Below are 16,425 nucleotides of genomic sequence, written 5' to 3' on the forward strand. Positions count from 1 at the left end.
CCTCCATCCATCCTTTCCTCCCTCCCTCCTTCCCTCCACTTTCTCGAGCCCTCCCAGGAGACCCCATCAGCAGAGAAAGCACACAGGCATCCCTTCCCTCCAAAAAACACCATGGTGAAGGGCTGGAGCGATATCACAGTAGGGAAGGAGTTTGCCCTGCACGTGGCCCACCCTGGTTCGATTCCCAGCATCCCATATGTTCTCCCAAGCACCGCCGGGAGTAATTCCCGCATGCAGAGCCAGGAGTAACCCCTTGCGCATCGCCGGGTATGAGCCAAAATGGCAAAAAGCAAAGAAAGACCATGAGAAGACAGCCCCTCACCCCGACCCCGGAGCTCCCCAACGCATGCCAAGACCACTTCGCCACACTCTCAAAAGCTCCTCCATTCTTCCCAGGACTGGGAAAGACACGGCGGCGAATGCATAGCCTGGAAAACGGGGGCATCAGTGTCCTGTGTCCATGAGAGTGGCAGGGCAGGGCATGAAGTGGAGAGGGGGAGAGGTGGGGGGAGGACGCTGAGGGTCAGGCAAGTGGGGAAGGGGGCCACGAACCCCTACCTGTGCTGCTCCACGGCCTCATTGTCAGGCAGCTCCACCCCACACACGCTGCACTGCTCCCCCAGGCTCCGGCTCTCCGACTTCATGCCCACGGCCAGCTCGCCCAGCTTGTTGAACAGCTCCCTCTGGATGAAGCCCTGCGGCAGCAGCCCCCCGTAGGTGCTGAAGTCCATGGAGACGGCCAGGGCGGGCTGCACGTGGAGGCCGGAGGTCACGGCCGACGGCATGCTCAGCACGGCGTCGGCCTTGTGGTTGGGCAACACGGAGTAGAGGCCCAGGGGTTTCTCGGCGGGGGGTCCGGGGTGCTCTGGGCGGCCCGGGGGGGCCTGGCCAGCCTCGGCGGAAGCCTGCAGCTGCTCGGCACTCTCCTCACGCCCATAATGCAGCTCCCGGGCACTCGTGATGACGCTGCTCCGGGTGGGGGTGCCGGGCCCCTCCTTGCCCCTCTCCTCCACTTTGTCCCCCAGGCCACCGGAAAGGCTGGACTCGGCGGTGCCAGGGCTCTCCTGGCCGGGCACCTCATCTACCTGCATCATCTCCGCCTTCACCTCGGCCGCCGCTGCCGGGTGCCGCCCGCCCCCGGCCAGAGTGGGCTCCTCGGGCCCCGCGGGAGGCTGCAGCGTTCCCTGCAAGAGAGACTGTCCGATGGTCATCAGACTGTCCACCGCCGCCTTGGTGGGACTCATGGCCGAGAGGCCAAAGGAGGTGGAAACGGAAGGACTCTGGTCCACCAGGGGCCCCGCCAGGCTGGGCGCGGCCACGCTGGCGTAGCCACTCTCCTCGCTGGAATGCTTCGAGATGAAGAGGTTCTTGAGGTACCTGGCCTTGCGGTCCTCCTCCTCCTCGGCCCCACCTTCTGCCATGGTGGCCTCCGTGTCATTGTCATCAGAGGCTTGGATGGTCTCCAGGATCTTCAGGCACTGCTCCTCCAGGTACTCAATCTCCAGGATCTCGGCCGCGTACAGCAGGTCGTCGAGGTCCTCCGCCTTGGCCTGCAGCGTGGCCGTGTAGGCATACTCCAGGATCTGCTGGAAGGTCTTTGGCGAGAGGAAGTCCAGGGTGTAGTGCTGGCTGTTACGGTGGAAGAGGATCTCGAACATCTTGCTGGTGCAGGCCAGCACCGTGCGGTGGGCGTGGAACTCCTGGCTGTCCACCATGATGACCACATCGCACAGGGTCCCCGCCAGCCGCATCTGGTTGGCCTTGCACAGGAGCCCCGTGGGGTGGCTGGGGTTCTGCAGCTGGATCATGCCCATCTTCGTCAGATCCATGGTGCACCCCACAGCTTAGGCATGAGGCTCTCTGTCCTTCCGGGCTCTGCGTGGCGGGGCAGGGTATGTGCCCTGGGCTGGGAGAAGAGAAGAGGCACAGGAGAGAACAAAAGATAGATTAGTGAGCGTCACTAAAAGGAAGCATTCCACCCCAGCGAGGCGCCCTGGCCAGAGCATGTCGGGAGATTTTTAGAGGAGGAGAAAAGGGCGTTTTAGCCATGGCGGCATCTGCTTTGTGGAGTCCAAGAACGAGGCGAGCACAGACAAGGTTCTGTCACGGGGAGGCCTAATTTGCTGTTCCAGGATGTGTGTGTTAGATGAAGTGAAATGAAAATTACAGTGCCGTCTGGTGAGTCTGGGGCTTTCTCTAATTCTGAGTTGGGTGTATTGGTTCCTGGGCAAGACCAACATCCATTATGAGGTACCTGCGTTGAATACGAATTTCACCTCTTCATTCAATCAATGGAACTCTCCCTTCCACTTTCTGCCGCCTCTCCCAATGCCAGCAAGCCTCACCTTCAAAATACCGTTTCTCTAAACCCAGCCTCACTGGGGCAGCCTCAGGAGACAGGTGGCTGCCCCGAGCCAGGCCAGAGGATTCTGTGGGAACAGAGCATCGCTCCAGGGCTCCTCTCTGAGCATCTGTCAGCACCTTCTTGGACCTCTGTCCTTTACTCAGGACTGCAAAGGTCAACAGACCCCAGTCCTGAGCCAATTCCTCCACACTGACAGGAATGCGCGCACACACACACACACACACACACACACACACACACACACCGACCCAGAGGTGCCTCTGAGTTTCTGTACCTCGTCCAGAATCTAGCATGCCTGCCTGTGCGTGCATGTGCTCATGAGCCGGCCCACATGGAGCACTCCCAGGTGTTCTCGCACTTACATAAGATGCCACATTCACCGCTCTCGCACAAGTGTCCAGAGGGTGAATAAGACATGGGGATAGCCAGTGAGAATCCGGATAGGGAGCCCAGGAAAGAGCCCAGCAGGCCCGGAGGGTTCGGCAGTTCCCAAAATGCCATATCTGTGTGTGAATGGGAGCCACCAATGCTGCTGGACACGGATCTGCAGCACGAGAAGTGTCAAGTGGCACCAGCATCTCTGGTGTGAGTTACCACAACGGGGAGGGAAGATGAGGCTGGGAGACAAAGACCTGGCCCAGAGCCCAGGTACCCAGCCCTCACAGCGTCCCAGGGCTCTGGACCCCTTCTGGAAAGTGCTCGAAAGACCTCACAGGCCCAGGTCCGCCCCACCCCAGCCGCAGTCCTGCTGTGGCCAATGTTTCTGAGAAGGGAACTGGAAGAAACGCGAGCTCGCTCTCCTCCCTTTTCCAAAAGCGCTTGCCTCCGCCCCCAGTCCGCCCCCCCTTACCCCACCCCCGCCCGCACCCCTCTTAGCACCACCACCACCAGCCCTATCTGCTTTAGCGCCACAAATGTTAGGCAGAAAGGGTTAACAGGTCAGCTAAAGGAGACACACTTTTTGCTGCCCATCCCGGGGTGGCGGCTGAGGCCGTCAAGGGTGGGACAATGTTTGATCCAAGTCTTCTCGGAGACTTCGGGGACCCGGAGAAAAGCAGGAGGAAGCGAGCGAAAGCACTGGAGCTCGGCAACCCGAATTCCTTCCCAAACGCAACCTCCTCGGGGAGGTGAGGGAAATCGGGGTTCGCCATCGGGGTTCGCCGGGCCAGCGGTGCCCACCACCCGCCGCTCGGCGCCCGCGGTCCGGCCGGCGCTGGCTGCACCGCGCACCCGGGTGTCACTGGGGAAACGCCGGCGCTCGCCCGCTCCAGCATCGGGGATCGATCGCGCGCGCGCGCGCACACACACACACACACACACACACACACACAGAGACACACGCGCGCGCGCACACACACGCACACACAACACACACCCTGTCCCGGCCACCCCCACGGGAACGTGCAGGCGACTTCGGCAAACTTGGGGAAGCAACTTTTCCCGGGGAGCCCGGAGGAGAAAGCCGGGGCGCCGGGCTCGGGGAGAAGAAAAGCGAAAGAGAGCCGGGGCGGACGCCGGGCGCGCGAGGCCGGGCAGGGCTGGGCGCCCCGGCGAGGGCTGCGAGGCGGACCCGCCCCGCGGCGACCGGGAAGGCACAAAAGCCCGAGCGCCGCGGCTGGGAGGAAAGGCGCAGACCGGCCGGGCCGGGCCTCCCTCTCCGACCCCGGGGCCGTGACCCGCGGGAGCCACGGGCAGGGTCCCGGGCCTCCGGCGGGCGGCGCCAGGCAACGCCGCGAGGGGACGCGGGGCCGGCGAGGGGCTGGGCGCGGAGCGCGTCCGTGCGTCCCGGTGCGTGTGCGGACCCGCGAGCTCCTGCGCCTCTGGAGCGCGTGCGGGAGGGTCGCGGGGGGCTGCACCGAGGTGCTGCCCGCGCGCCGCGGTGGGAGCAGGCATCCCCGGACGCATCAGGTGCAGAGAGCCGGGGCGCCCGCCGAGCGCGGCCGCGAGCGCACGGCGAGCCCCGGCGCCACGGCCGGTCCCGCCAAGAGCCGAAGCTGGCCCGGAGCCCCACGAACCCCTCCGGAGCTCGTCCACGGCCCCTCCAACCTCCCCCACGCCACCACCCCCCGCCCAAAATAATAATGATAATAATAAAGCCAGGGGGGAGGGTCAAGCCTAATCTCGGGAAAACATTTTTTTTCCTAAAAAAAAAAAAAGAGCCCACCACGTTTTCCAAAGAGAAACAAAACCCGAGCGAGTCGCAGTCCTGCTCCTCTCCTCCGCCCCCGGATCCACTCGTCGGAGCCGCGGCTTCTCGCTTCCCAGCGGGCCCGCGAATAAACACAAATAAGCCACAACCCGATCTGGCGCCCGCGCACCGGTCCGCATACATATGAGCGCCCGCCCGTCCTCCGCCGGCCCCCGCGTACAAAGCTCCCCGCGTCGCCCACCCTGCGCTCGCGCCCCCGGCCCCGGGGACCGCTCCGTCTCCCCCCGCCCCAGCCCCCATCCACACACCTCTCACCCCAACCCCGTGCCCCGGCGCGGACGGGCTGGGAGGCAGCTGCGCCCAGGCTGTGACAGCCGGGGCTCCCCCCGCCCCGCGCCTCCTCTCCAGCCGACCCCCGAGCCGGCGGTGGCCAGCGCCAACCGCCGCACCGAGGGCAGGAGCGGCTCGAATACCACCAGGCACGAGCCCGGAGGCCGAGTGGCCAAAGCCAGCCAGCCGGCCCCCCTCGCCGAGCCCCCCCCGCCTCCCCCCCACCCAGACCTCCCGGGGGAGGGGGTGGCCCCCGGGGCGCCCCGGGCGCGGCGCTCGCGGCGCGCGGGGCGCCCCTCCCCGGCCCCCCACTCACCGCTGCCGAGCCGGGCGCGTGGGGTGGGCGTGCGTGCGGCTGGGGAGGTGTGTGCCTGCGCCGGGGAGGGGTGCGCTGGGGAACTGTTGCTCTCGGAATCACGGCGGCAGCGGCGGCAGCGCCCGGCAGTTCGCAGTACCCGCTCTCATCGCCCTCAACTCCTCTGTGCAGCGAGGTTAGCAAATCACCACCGGCTGCGGCGCCTCCGCCGCGTCCCACGTCAACGCCGAGCCCCCTCCCCTGCGAGGCCCCGGCGCCTCTCCATCTTTAGTGCTGGCGGCCGAGCCCGGCTCCCTGCCCACAGCCGCCCCCTTCCCTCCCCCCTCGGCGCGGGCCGCGGCTCAGCCCGCCCACAGCCCCCCTGCACCGGCCGAGCCCGCGCGCGCGCCCCGCCCCGCCCCGGCCTGCGCCCCGCCCCGGCCGGCCCGCGCGCCGCGCTCCGGGCAACGGCCGCCCGACCTCGAGCCCCGCGCCGCGCCGAGCCCTCGCTCGGGCGGGGCGCGACCTTCGCCTCCGACCCCCGCGTTTGTCCTTCCCACCGGGCACGGGCGTCCTTTGTGCCCTGCTGCTCCCAGGCACCGAGTTGGAGCCCCGGCGCCGGGGCGCGCCCCCGGCTTTCCGCGCGTGTCGCACTTTCGAAGGCCCCCGCCCACCACCCCTACCCCCACGCCCCCACCCCGTCCCCGCGCGACACGGTCGCCGGCCCAGCCCCGAGTCCCGGGCCTTCGTGCCGTGCCTCGTGGCTGCCGTGCGTCTCCCGGGCACTGAGCATCCGGATTTCGAGACGTCTCCAGGCGCGCAGTTGGCTGGCACTGGTGGATGCGGTGCCAGAGGGTCCGCGGGGATCTGGCGTCGAGCGGAGGCGCCCTGCTCTCTGCCAGGCTCTGGCGGTCCCTGGAGGCCGCGGCCCACGTCCGAGAGAAACTTTTCTCCTTCCGAGCATCCCCTCGCCTAGGGCCCCTCCAGGGAGCCAGGTTGGAAACAGTTCCCAGGAACTTTGGGGGACCCTCCGCCCACCCTGTGGCTCTGCGCCGGCTTCAGGGGCGGGTGAAAAGTTGAAGAAGCTCCAGGACCTCCCCCGCTCCTTGCAAGTGCCTCTTCTCCATGAGATCACTAACCCGGGTAGGGCCGCTAGAGGGACTCTGCGCCGTCTCGCCAGAAACCCATTTTCCTCTTTCCCTGGTGGTTTGACCCAGGACGAGATTCCAGAAGGGGTCCGGGTGGAGGGCACAGACTCCAGGTCCTGCAGCCGAAGCATAATCAGTCCCAAGACGCCCTCCACGTGCGTCAAAGGGGTTCGCAGTTTCCAGGGGGATAATCACAAGCAGGTTGGCCTTTGGCACTGGTTCCAAAGCCGTAGGATAATGGAAGGTGGCAAAAAGCACATTGCTGTTTAAAAAAAATTTTTTTTTCCAAATTGTTTTTAAAAGTCGATGAGAAGCAAAAGTTGGCATCTGGCCCCCAACAGGAATTTAGGAGTTCACCTGATGGTTCCCACCGAGCTGTGAGACAGGTGGCCTCAGCACGTCCCTCCCAGCAAGCAGAGCTCCGAAGCCTCCTGCCTGGCCCTCAGGGACAGTGCTCAGGCTGCAGGCAGAGAGGAGTGAACTGGCAAAGACAAGTACTTGGGCGTCTCCAGCACCTTTTAACCATGCTGGAGACGCCCATGGCCTGGTGTGCACTTCCAGTCACAAGAAAGTGACCAGAGCTGGGAGGAGCCCTGGGCACCACCAGGCATGGCCTAGAAAGCTGACCAGAGGGTCTGGCGCCATAATACAGTGGGTTAGGCTCTTGCCTTGCAGGTCGCCGACCCAGGTACCATCACTGGCGTGAAACTTCATATGGTCCATTGCTCCAGATGCTCCATATGGTTCCCAGAGCACCACCAGGAGTAACTCCTGAGTGCAGTGGCAGGAGTAACCCCTGAGGATCTACGGGTATGACTCCCCCCCCCCCCCCGCAAAAAACAAAAAACATAAAAATAAAATCTGACCAAAAAGAGCAATCCTACTTTAGAGACTTTTGCTACCGACTTTCTATGCCATTTGTAAAAGGAAAGGGATTTAAAGAAAGTTAAGAAGAAACTGTGGCACATCCGGAAACGCAATGGAATGCTACAGAGCCACCAGGAAAAACGAAGTCATGAAATTTGCTTCTAAATGGATGGACATGGAGAACATCATGCTAAGTGAAATGAGTCAAAAGTGGAGAGACAGACATAGAATGTTTGCACTCATCTGTGGGCTATTAAAGAAAAAAGAAAGTGTGATATGAGACTAATACCATGGACAGTAAAACATGGATGGAAGCTTGTCACAGTGGAAGGGCTGGGGGAGGGTAGTTAGGATAGAGAAGGGATCAGTAAGACAAAAGATAGTTGGAAATGATCACTCTGGACTAGAACTGAGTGCTGAAAGTAGGTAAAGAGATATACATGATAACCTCTCAGTACCTATTTTGCAAATCATAATGCCCAGAAGGAAAGAGAGATAGAGAGAGAAAAGGAGAAAAACTGCCTCCCATAGAGACAGGCTGGGGGGAAGGGGTGCAGATGGGGAGAGTGATGGGAGGGAAGCAGGGAATTTTGGGGAAAGAATGTGTAGAAGGGTGAAGGGATGGGTATTGGAACATTGTATGACTGCAACCCAATCCTGAACAACTTTGTAACTGTGTATCTCACAGTGATTCAAGTTAAAAAAAAAAAAAAAGGGAACAGGTTGGCCAAGAGAGAGGAAGGGGATGTGAGGATAGGGGGGGAAAAAAAGCCCCCTACTGCCTCCCCAGTGAGATGAAATAAAAGTAACTTGTTGAGCTACTGCCTAAAATGTACCTGCTGAAGGCTCTCCACCTCCTGATGCAGGAGCAGATGCAGTTGAACCTTTGACTCTAATCTATTATGCCTTCAACCAGGGAAGAGGAAGCCTCCCGGAGAGAAAAGAAGAATCCCTCTGTGGCCTGCACTCCCCCAGCTCTGCGCCATCGTCGCTGTATGTGAAAATCTCCTTTGCTTCATAAACTCTGCCCATTAAAAAGCCCAACCCTTGTTAGTTAAGTGTTAAAGGGAGATTAATGCCTGAATTTAAGAGGTGGAGAAGGTAACAAAAAGGGGGAAGGCAGAGGAGGCAGTGGGCTGCGTGCCAGAGTTGGGCTTCAAGCATTTCCACTTAGTGCCACTGAAGGCTGACTGCACAGCCGTTTGATAAGGTATATTGGGTCCAGATAAAGCGACAGCAGCTCCACCAACAACAACTAACACCATTTGTGGCTGGAGTTCTGTCCGTGGGTCCCTAGAAGGTTGATGCAAATCTCAGTTCAGAGATTTCATATGGCAGCACATCAAAGCAAGCAGGATGAAAAACGATGAGAAAAACAACTCCTGATGTGTGTGTGTGTGTGTATGTGTGTGTGCGTGTGTGTGTGTGTGTGTGTGTGTGATGGTCACATAATTGTAGTTTTGCTATTGTTTTTTTTTTCTTGAAGGATGTGGAAAAGGAAGCTGCTGGCCCAGCGGTGTGGGGGAGTCCCGAAAACAGGTTTCAGATGTGCTATTAGAGGAATAAATGAAATGACCTTTGGAGAGAATCCGGTTGCCAAATCCTCCAATGTCTCCATTCCTGCCGTTGCTCAAAGACGTCGTTCTGGTGGCGGGCTGTGTGTGGAAGAGGAAGGTGAATCACATCTTCAGGAATCTCACCGGAAGGAGACAGTGGAAATAGGAACTCTTTCTGAGCGCTGATGATGAATCTTAACCCACCATCTGTATCATTTTCTTTAACTTGCCAAGCGACCCTATTGATGGAGGGGCCACTCTCTTCCCCCCCCCCCCTCCCCAGTTTCTGCAGATGAAACAGGCTCAGGGACTTACAGAACTGGAGAGTTTGTCACTATCACTTTAGAAGATTTGGAGGGGTGGGGAGGCTTTGGGGGTCCCACTCAGCTGTGTTCAGAAGCTTCTTCAGGCTCTGTGCTTGGGCTCCCCCTGCCAGTGCTTAAGGGATTACGTGGTGCCAGGGATTGAACTCCTGCATACAAAGCTTGGCCCTTGGAGCTGTATCTCTCCAGCCCAGTGAACTTTCTTTTCTGAGAGTAGAAAACCCAGAGGTGCTCGAGGAAGTATCGGGGTCAAATCTGGGTGGGATACAGGCAAGGCAAGTACCATAACCCCCTGAACTCTCTCTCCAGCCATGGGCTGAGACTTTAAATCAGATCATTCCACCTACAAGGCTCAGGATCTTCTGAATTATCCAGGCTCCACTGAGGTGGAAAAGACAAAACAGAACTTTTCCCTTACCTTCTCCTTATTCCGCTGAATAAGAGGCCAAGAACATGCAGTAGCCAGTCATGCTAAGGACTAGATAGAGCTTTGGGTTTTTATTATTATTATTATTATTGTTCTTGCTTTTTGTTGTTGTTGCTTTTGCTTTTTGGGTCACACCCAGCAATGCTCAGGGGTTTACTCCTGGCTCTGCACTCAGGAATTACTCCTGGAAGTGCTTGGGGGACCATATGGGATGCCAGGGATTGAACCTGGGTCAGCCACTTTCAAGGCAAATGCCCTATCCACTATAATATTACTCTGGCCCTAGATAGAGCTTTGTAATATCAGACTACCAGCTAAATAAATGGACAAATTGCCTTGTATCTCTTCCTCCATGTTTCAGGTCAACTGGAAGAGGCAGTTCTGAATTACCCTTAAACTTCAATTGAACAGACCCCAGGAAAGAGGTGATAGACTGTTGGGTCTTCGGGTTACTGATTATGTTCTCCAAGTTTTTTCTAGCTGTGGACTGTCCAACTTTTCCCCATTATTGTTCCAACTCCTATTTAAAGAGATTAAAATTTAAAAAATGATTTAAGTAAACCCTTCTATCTTGATCAGTGAACCACCTTTTGGGACAGAGGCTGCTTTTCATTGTCCTCAAACCTTGAAAAAAAGGAAGAAAGGAAGGGAGGATTAATTGGAGAGGTATGCAGGCAATGAGGACTAGCAGAAAAAAACGATAGTCACACACACGCACACACACACACACACACACACTCTCCATGCACACACTCACACACCATAGAGAACTTCAGGTTGTCCCTGAAAGGAACAGCTGCTGTCACTCTCCTCTCCTGCTCCCAGATCTTGACAGAAGTTTAGGGGGAGCAGCAATATCACCAAGTCCTTTCCTAGAGGCAGAAGCCCTTCCAGTGCTTCTTCTTTGCTGGGTTTACTAGACCTCTAATGATAGTGAAAACTAAGCAGCTTGGCCTCGATGCAATAGTTGATCAATTTTTTGGTTTTGAATTTTTTCTAATTATTTTAAATTTTTTTGTTTAAAGAACCGTGTGACCTACAAAGTTACTGATAGTTGAGTTTTAGACATATAATGTGCTAGCACCAATCCCACACCAGTGTCAGCTTCCCTCCACCAATGTCCCCAATGTCCCTGGATGAGGAAATGCAATGTTGTTAAGAGGGTACGCCTAGGTCACCCTGGATTCCAGAGGATAGGAAGGAGGACAGAGAAGGGAAGAATATGAGGGAGGAAAGAAGATGAGAAAGGGAAGTAATGGGTATGCTGGGAGAGAAGGACAGGGACTAGGGGCTTCAGGTCAACTGGTAATGTGGGAGTGGTATTGCTTTATATCCAAACCACAGACTCAACGACACAGAAAACACAAGATCTGAACTACAACCACAAAACTTTTTCCCCCAGTTCTTTCATGTCCCTTCCTTTCATGTCCCCTCCCAAAAGTAGACTTGAGGGAAACCATCAAGTGACACAGGGGTTCCAGTTAGCTGAAACCAAGGAAAAAAACTGAATAAAAAGAGAGTTTCTTTACTGAAGAAATGCCATGTCTTTCCTTGGAGCAAACTAGAGTGGAGACTTTTCCCAGGTATTAAATGTGTCCTTTGTCTCTTGACAGCAGAGGGACTTTTTATTTCTTTTATTATTTTGGGGTCACACCTGGTGATGCTCAGGGGTTACTCCTGGCTCTGTACTGAGGAATCACTCTGGGTGAGCTCAGGGGACCATATGGGGTGCCGGGATCAAACCCTGGTTGACCATGCTCAAGGCAAATGTCCAACCCGATGTACTATCATTCCGCCCCCTGAGGGATTTTTCAAAGCAGGAAGAAGTGGGATTCTTTCTTTCAGGTCCTGAAGTGTTGGTCACTGTAACCCCAAGAAGTTCCTGATTGCAGAAGAGCTGCTATGTGCTTCTCCCTCCTCCCCAGCAGATTGCAAATGGCGCTGGGACCTGCTGTCCTCAACGCCAATAGCAGATCTGAGTTGTTATTAGTGCAAAGATGCCCTGAGGGGGTAGGCAGTGTGGATGAAATCGGCAACGGATGTTATGGGGAAGTGTGTTTATAATTATAATGGGATTTAATGTACGCTGGGACCAGATGATGGCAGCCATTTAAAAAAGATGCTTAATAAGAGAGGTCCCTTAATGACACGCAGTGAAGCTCGGGTATTATGGAAACTGCACAGGGTTCACTGGGTATCCCAGAGCATGTGCCTGGTCCATGGAGTTCCTGACAAAGCTTGGGGTGAGGGAGACTGTGCAAGCATTGCTGTCCATTAAGCATCGTGTTTAAATGCTGGCTTTGAAGGAGGCCTCTGCCCCTGTGAGAAATGCACTGCTTCCCTTTTGGAGACCAAAATCACAAACCACCCAGGCCAAGGGCCAATATGGACTCATTTGGGATTGTTCCAGGAAACCAGCTTTGTTCCGAGAAAGGCAGCCTCCCTTTCATAACCAAGTTGTTTTGTAACTGTCAAGGGATGTGCTTTCCATGAGGGTGTGTGGAATAAAGCTGGAGGGCTCCTAGTATCAGGAATGGGAGTTCTACGGTGAAGTTGCAAGCCCTATCAGAAATAGGGGTTTGGGTTGGAGAGACAGTACAGGAGTTTAGACACTTGCCTTGCATGCAGCTGACTCCAGTTCAACCCCGGGAACCACTAGGAGTGACCCCTGGGCACAGAGCCATGAGTCAGCTCAGAGCACTGCAGGTTGGAGACAGAAGGAAGGGAGGGAGGAGGGAGGGAGGGAGGGAGGGAGGGAGGGAGGGAGGGTGGGAGGAAGGGATGGAAGAAGGAAGGAAGGAATCCTTTTCTTCCTTTTTTTTTTCAAACATGACGTTTCACTAGGGGAAGCCAGGAAGAGAAGGTTGTACTCTTTTCTTTTGCTGCTCGAACAGCCACAGTTTAACTTTTAAGGCATACAGAGGTATATATTTCAATTGTCAGCTGTTTTAAAGCAAGGTGCTATGGTTCTGTACAAATTCTAGGAAGACTATGTGGGAAAGGGCAGGGCCCCTGAAGCACCAGATTTAGAAACACAATCCTTGCCCAAGTGACCTTATTCTATTCCTCTCTCCCTGGATGTTGGAGAAGTGTGTGAAGTGACTGGATTCACTCATCTAGGCCTCCTTGTGACTAATGTGAGTCGGTTCGAGTGCTTGGTGGACCAGTCTCAGAATCCTTCTGGCATAATATTTCATTTATCCTGACAAGAAGAAAGAGACAAGGAGTAAGGTCCTGAGTCCTTCTCTCAGAGTATTAGATTACATTGACTTATCCTTGCTCCTCCTGCAGAGAGTTTAGATTTATTGAGTTACTCCCACAACAGTGCCCCTGAGGCACACCCAATTCCATCAGGCACTAATAATCCTATATTACTTTTCTCTTTCCTTTATGTCATTTGCATGATTTAGCAATGTCCTTTTTGTATAAACATACGAAAACAGTTGATGTTATGCTTTTGTAACATGAGATTTAATTTACTCTGAAATAATATTTACTCCTGGGCATCTGTCATATTTACCTGATTTAAGCCTCAGTTTCCCTTACTTCCTAATACCCCCAAAAGGAAGGTCCCAGCGAGGGACAAGGATGGACTCAGACAAGCTGTAAGCTACCCTGGCATTGGGAAGGGACAAGTTAAGTGCCATAAGAAGTATAATAAGTTAAGAGCACGGTCATGGACAAACTCTGTCATGATCCCCCTACAAAAAGTAATTGAATAAGGACCCTGCTAAGGTTAGGAAAGACTAACGTGGCCTGAGGACTGTAGTCTGAGATATGTAGCGAGAAGTCCCCAGGATGAGTCAGCCTTTAAGGTTAATAAATCTCTTACTGTGTTTATACAAAATGAGTAGAAATATTAGTAAGAAGAAAATTTACTGTGATTGTTTAAATGGATTACTAGCTGAGGAAAGGAGAAAGCAATACACCCTAGATGGGATCCCACTCTTGAACTGATCTAGCAGAAGGGGATCTTCATCTTAGAAGAGCTTCCCGGGAAGGAAGGGCTTTACATATATTGATTGTGCTACCTTGCCTGGGTGGTTGGGCTCTTGACTAAGCCAGCGAGATGGGGTGTGGGGAGACTAGCATGTGGGAAAGGAGGAGTTGGGAATCAGGGGCAATGAGAGACTGGAACGGTACATTCAGTGAAACTGAAATAGGCGCGTGAGCAGAATTGAATAAACGGCAACTGATCACCAACCAGCTTGGCGGCCCTGTTCCCTCCTTTATGCGTCTGTTGGTGGTGGCTGCAGGCCGGGGTGGGGAAGAGGCTCATGGCCACCAAACGCACATGGCAAGAGAACACTGCGTTCATATTCTGTGAATACACGCAGAGAAGCTAGGTTTCTAGAGAAGGTATTCCTCTGGAGAAGTGATGCTATCAGGGATAGAATTCCCCAAGAGGCCACGAATTTGCTTCATGACCGACAACATAAACCACGAAGGGGAAGAGATGAGAAATATGTGTTGGTTTCTGGGGGAGTGAGTTTCAAGGTGTGTATTTTTATTTATTTTTATTTTTATTAATTTTTTTGCTTTTTGGGTCACACCCAGCGATGCACAGGGGTTACTCCTGGCTCTACGCTCAGGAATCACCCCTGGCGGTGCTCAGGGGACCATGTGGGATGCTGGGAATCGAGCTTGGATCAGCCGCATGCAAAGCAAACATCCTACCTGCTGTGCTATTGCTCCATCCCTGTATGTATTTTTAAGTTAAGAAAAAAAAAGAGAGAGAGAGATTTCCATGAAGTGTTTCCCCTTAAGAAAAAATCCCTGCCTTTTTCCCATTAGGACTGAGTGGGTGGGAGATGGGGGTGGCCAGAGGGCAGTGTGGTGGTGGGCACAATGCCAGACACTTTGACACAGCCACCCATGCCAGGGCAGGTGCATTTCTTCCTTGGGAATCTATTGTTGGATCCCTGATATAATCTCCACCCCACCCTCCAGTCAGAATGAATTTCTCCCTCCTCCTCAAGTCCCTTAGCACTGTTGGAACATTTATCAACATATTCGCCACCATCTGTCTTGTATCCACTGAGTTATGTGTTTTCTGACCACCCCTTCCATTGTGAGCTTCTGGAAGGCAAGGTCTCGGTCTTGTCCAACTTAGCGTTCCAACTCCCAACCCTTAAAGCTTAGCATATTGTCAAGCAGAATTGGTCTCAATTAATGCTAGTGAATGGGTGAATGGAATGCATGTATGCATGCGAGCATGCATGGGTGGACGGATGGAAAGATGAATAAGTGATTGAGGGGACGTAAACACTGAGTGTTCTAGGAATTCAGGAGAAGAGGGGGCATGCTCTATCCTGCCCTTGAGGACAGAGTTCTTGGTAGAAATGGGTTTTATTTTTTCACCACGCCTTGAAAAATGAATGGGTTAGAGACAAGAGCCAAGGATATCTACGGAATGTCATTTGCATGGAGTTCCTTGAGAATACAACTGGGTTCTTAGTTTATATCTCCTCCAGGGGCCTGGAACCCAGATTTTCTCAATATCCTAAGGAGTATTAACAACTATTTATTAAGTTGCACTGAATTGAAATGAATTGATCTGACTCACTGCCACATTCCCCGAGGGCCTCAGGATCCCAAGAAGCTGTTGGTTGACTCTTTCAGGGCTGAGAGAAGCAGATGGACCGCTAGTAGCACCAGTGGACAGAGGACTGCCTACTGAGCCCAGATCCAGCATCTGAGAGGAGCAAGATACACAAATACTTACAGATAAGTTCTCCAGGTGCTGCATGCCAGGGCTAACTGTTCTCCAAACCAAACGGCTTCCCAGCACCTGGATGCCAGGTTTGAGTCACGTGACTAATTCGGGCTAATGGACAGGATTCCCTTCTCTTATGCTCCTCCCAGGCCTGGCCTATACAAACTCCCACCTGAATTCTTCAGTGGCCTTTTTGGACCTGAGTCTGTAAATGCCCCTAAAGCTGAGTAATAAACAAGGCTGAGCCTAGATGGAAGGAACCTGGACCCCTGAATCACAGCATCGTGGAGAACTGCCAGGTCTAGTAAGAGCATCCACTGGGACTTGATATAAATGACAGAAGCCTCCAATGTTGGGATCAGAGTTATAGGACAGCTAGAAGGGTGCTTGCCTTACACACAGACGACCTGAATTGGATCCCCAGCAACCTGTATGGACCGCTGAACACTGCCAGGAGTAATTCCTGAGTGCAGAGTCACGCATAACCTCTGAGTATCACTAAGTATGGCCCATGCCCCCAAACCCCCACAAAAGAAACTTCCAATGCCCTTTAAGAGTTGCCAAGTAAGAAAGAAACAGCCAATTCCATCTGAATTTCAGATAAATGTTGAGTAAGTGTTCAGGGTATTTCCCAGTAGTACACAGAACATAGTTACGCTTAAAAAAAAAAAAAAGATTGTAGTCTGAAACTGCAACTGATGTTGCTTTTTTTTCTTTCCTAGCACTGGTAACCCTGATCACTAACTTGTCCAGATTTTGGTATCTGCTTATCACAACAGCGTTATTATGGTAACGAACCTACCTGCTTCCTTTCGTTGGAGCCACAGGACCACAGTCTGGAGCTGGAACTCTGGCTGGGTCAAGAGGCAGTCCCCTGCCTCTAGTCAGTTATGTCACACAGAGGCAGGACCACCTGAAGACAGCATCCTAGGGGCTGGGTGGAAGCACGAGAAAAAAGTTTACCACTTTCTCCTTCACTCTTTCTCCCCAAATGAACCCACTTTTCTCTTTATTCCTTTGGGGGATGGAGGGTCCCAAGTGGTTCTCCTCGACCCAGGAGCCATTCCTGGTGCTGTCTAGGATCAAACCCATGACCTTCCTAGGCAAGGCATGCGCTCCAACCCCATCCTGCCCCACCCCCACCACCATTTTTTTAATACAAATTTTAAAAAAATGTTTAAGGAACACCACCAGGAACAGCCCCAGAACCTGAACCAGGAGTCAAACCCTGAACACCACTGTGTGTAAT

The 16,425-nt window shown here is 54.3% G+C and overlaps 1 protein-coding gene across 2 annotated transcripts in view; it reads right to left on the reverse strand.

The window, feature by feature from the left end:
* The window catches only part of ZBTB16 (zinc finger and BTB domain containing 16), a 183,407-nt gene extending 177,942 nt beyond the window's left edge, over positions 1-5,465 (reverse strand). Inside the window, exons 1-2 of one of the 2 annotated variants that reach the window (XM_056107703.1) lie at positions 5,161-5,465; positions 559-1,906 (exon numbers count right to left, since the gene is read on the reverse strand). In XM_056107703.1, coding sequence (XP_055963678.1) covers positions 559-1,829 — 1,271 coding nt within the window. In that variant the 5' untranslated portion in view covers positions 1,830-1,906; positions 5,161-5,465. Of the gene's footprint in view, positions 1-558; positions 1,907-4,822; positions 4,891-5,160 lie in introns of those variants that run through there. The other variant, XM_056107704.1, reaches the window with a different exon arrangement.
* Between the last annotated feature and the right edge of the window lie 10,960 nt (positions 5,466-16,425).

Source organism: Sorex fumeus, unplaced genomic scaffold (assembly GCF_029834395.1).
Source record: "Sorex fumeus unplaced genomic scaffold, SorFum_2.1 ptg000169l, whole genome shotgun sequence".
Taxonomy (NCBI): Eukaryota; Metazoa; Chordata; class Mammalia; order Eulipotyphla; family Soricidae; genus Sorex; species Sorex fumeus.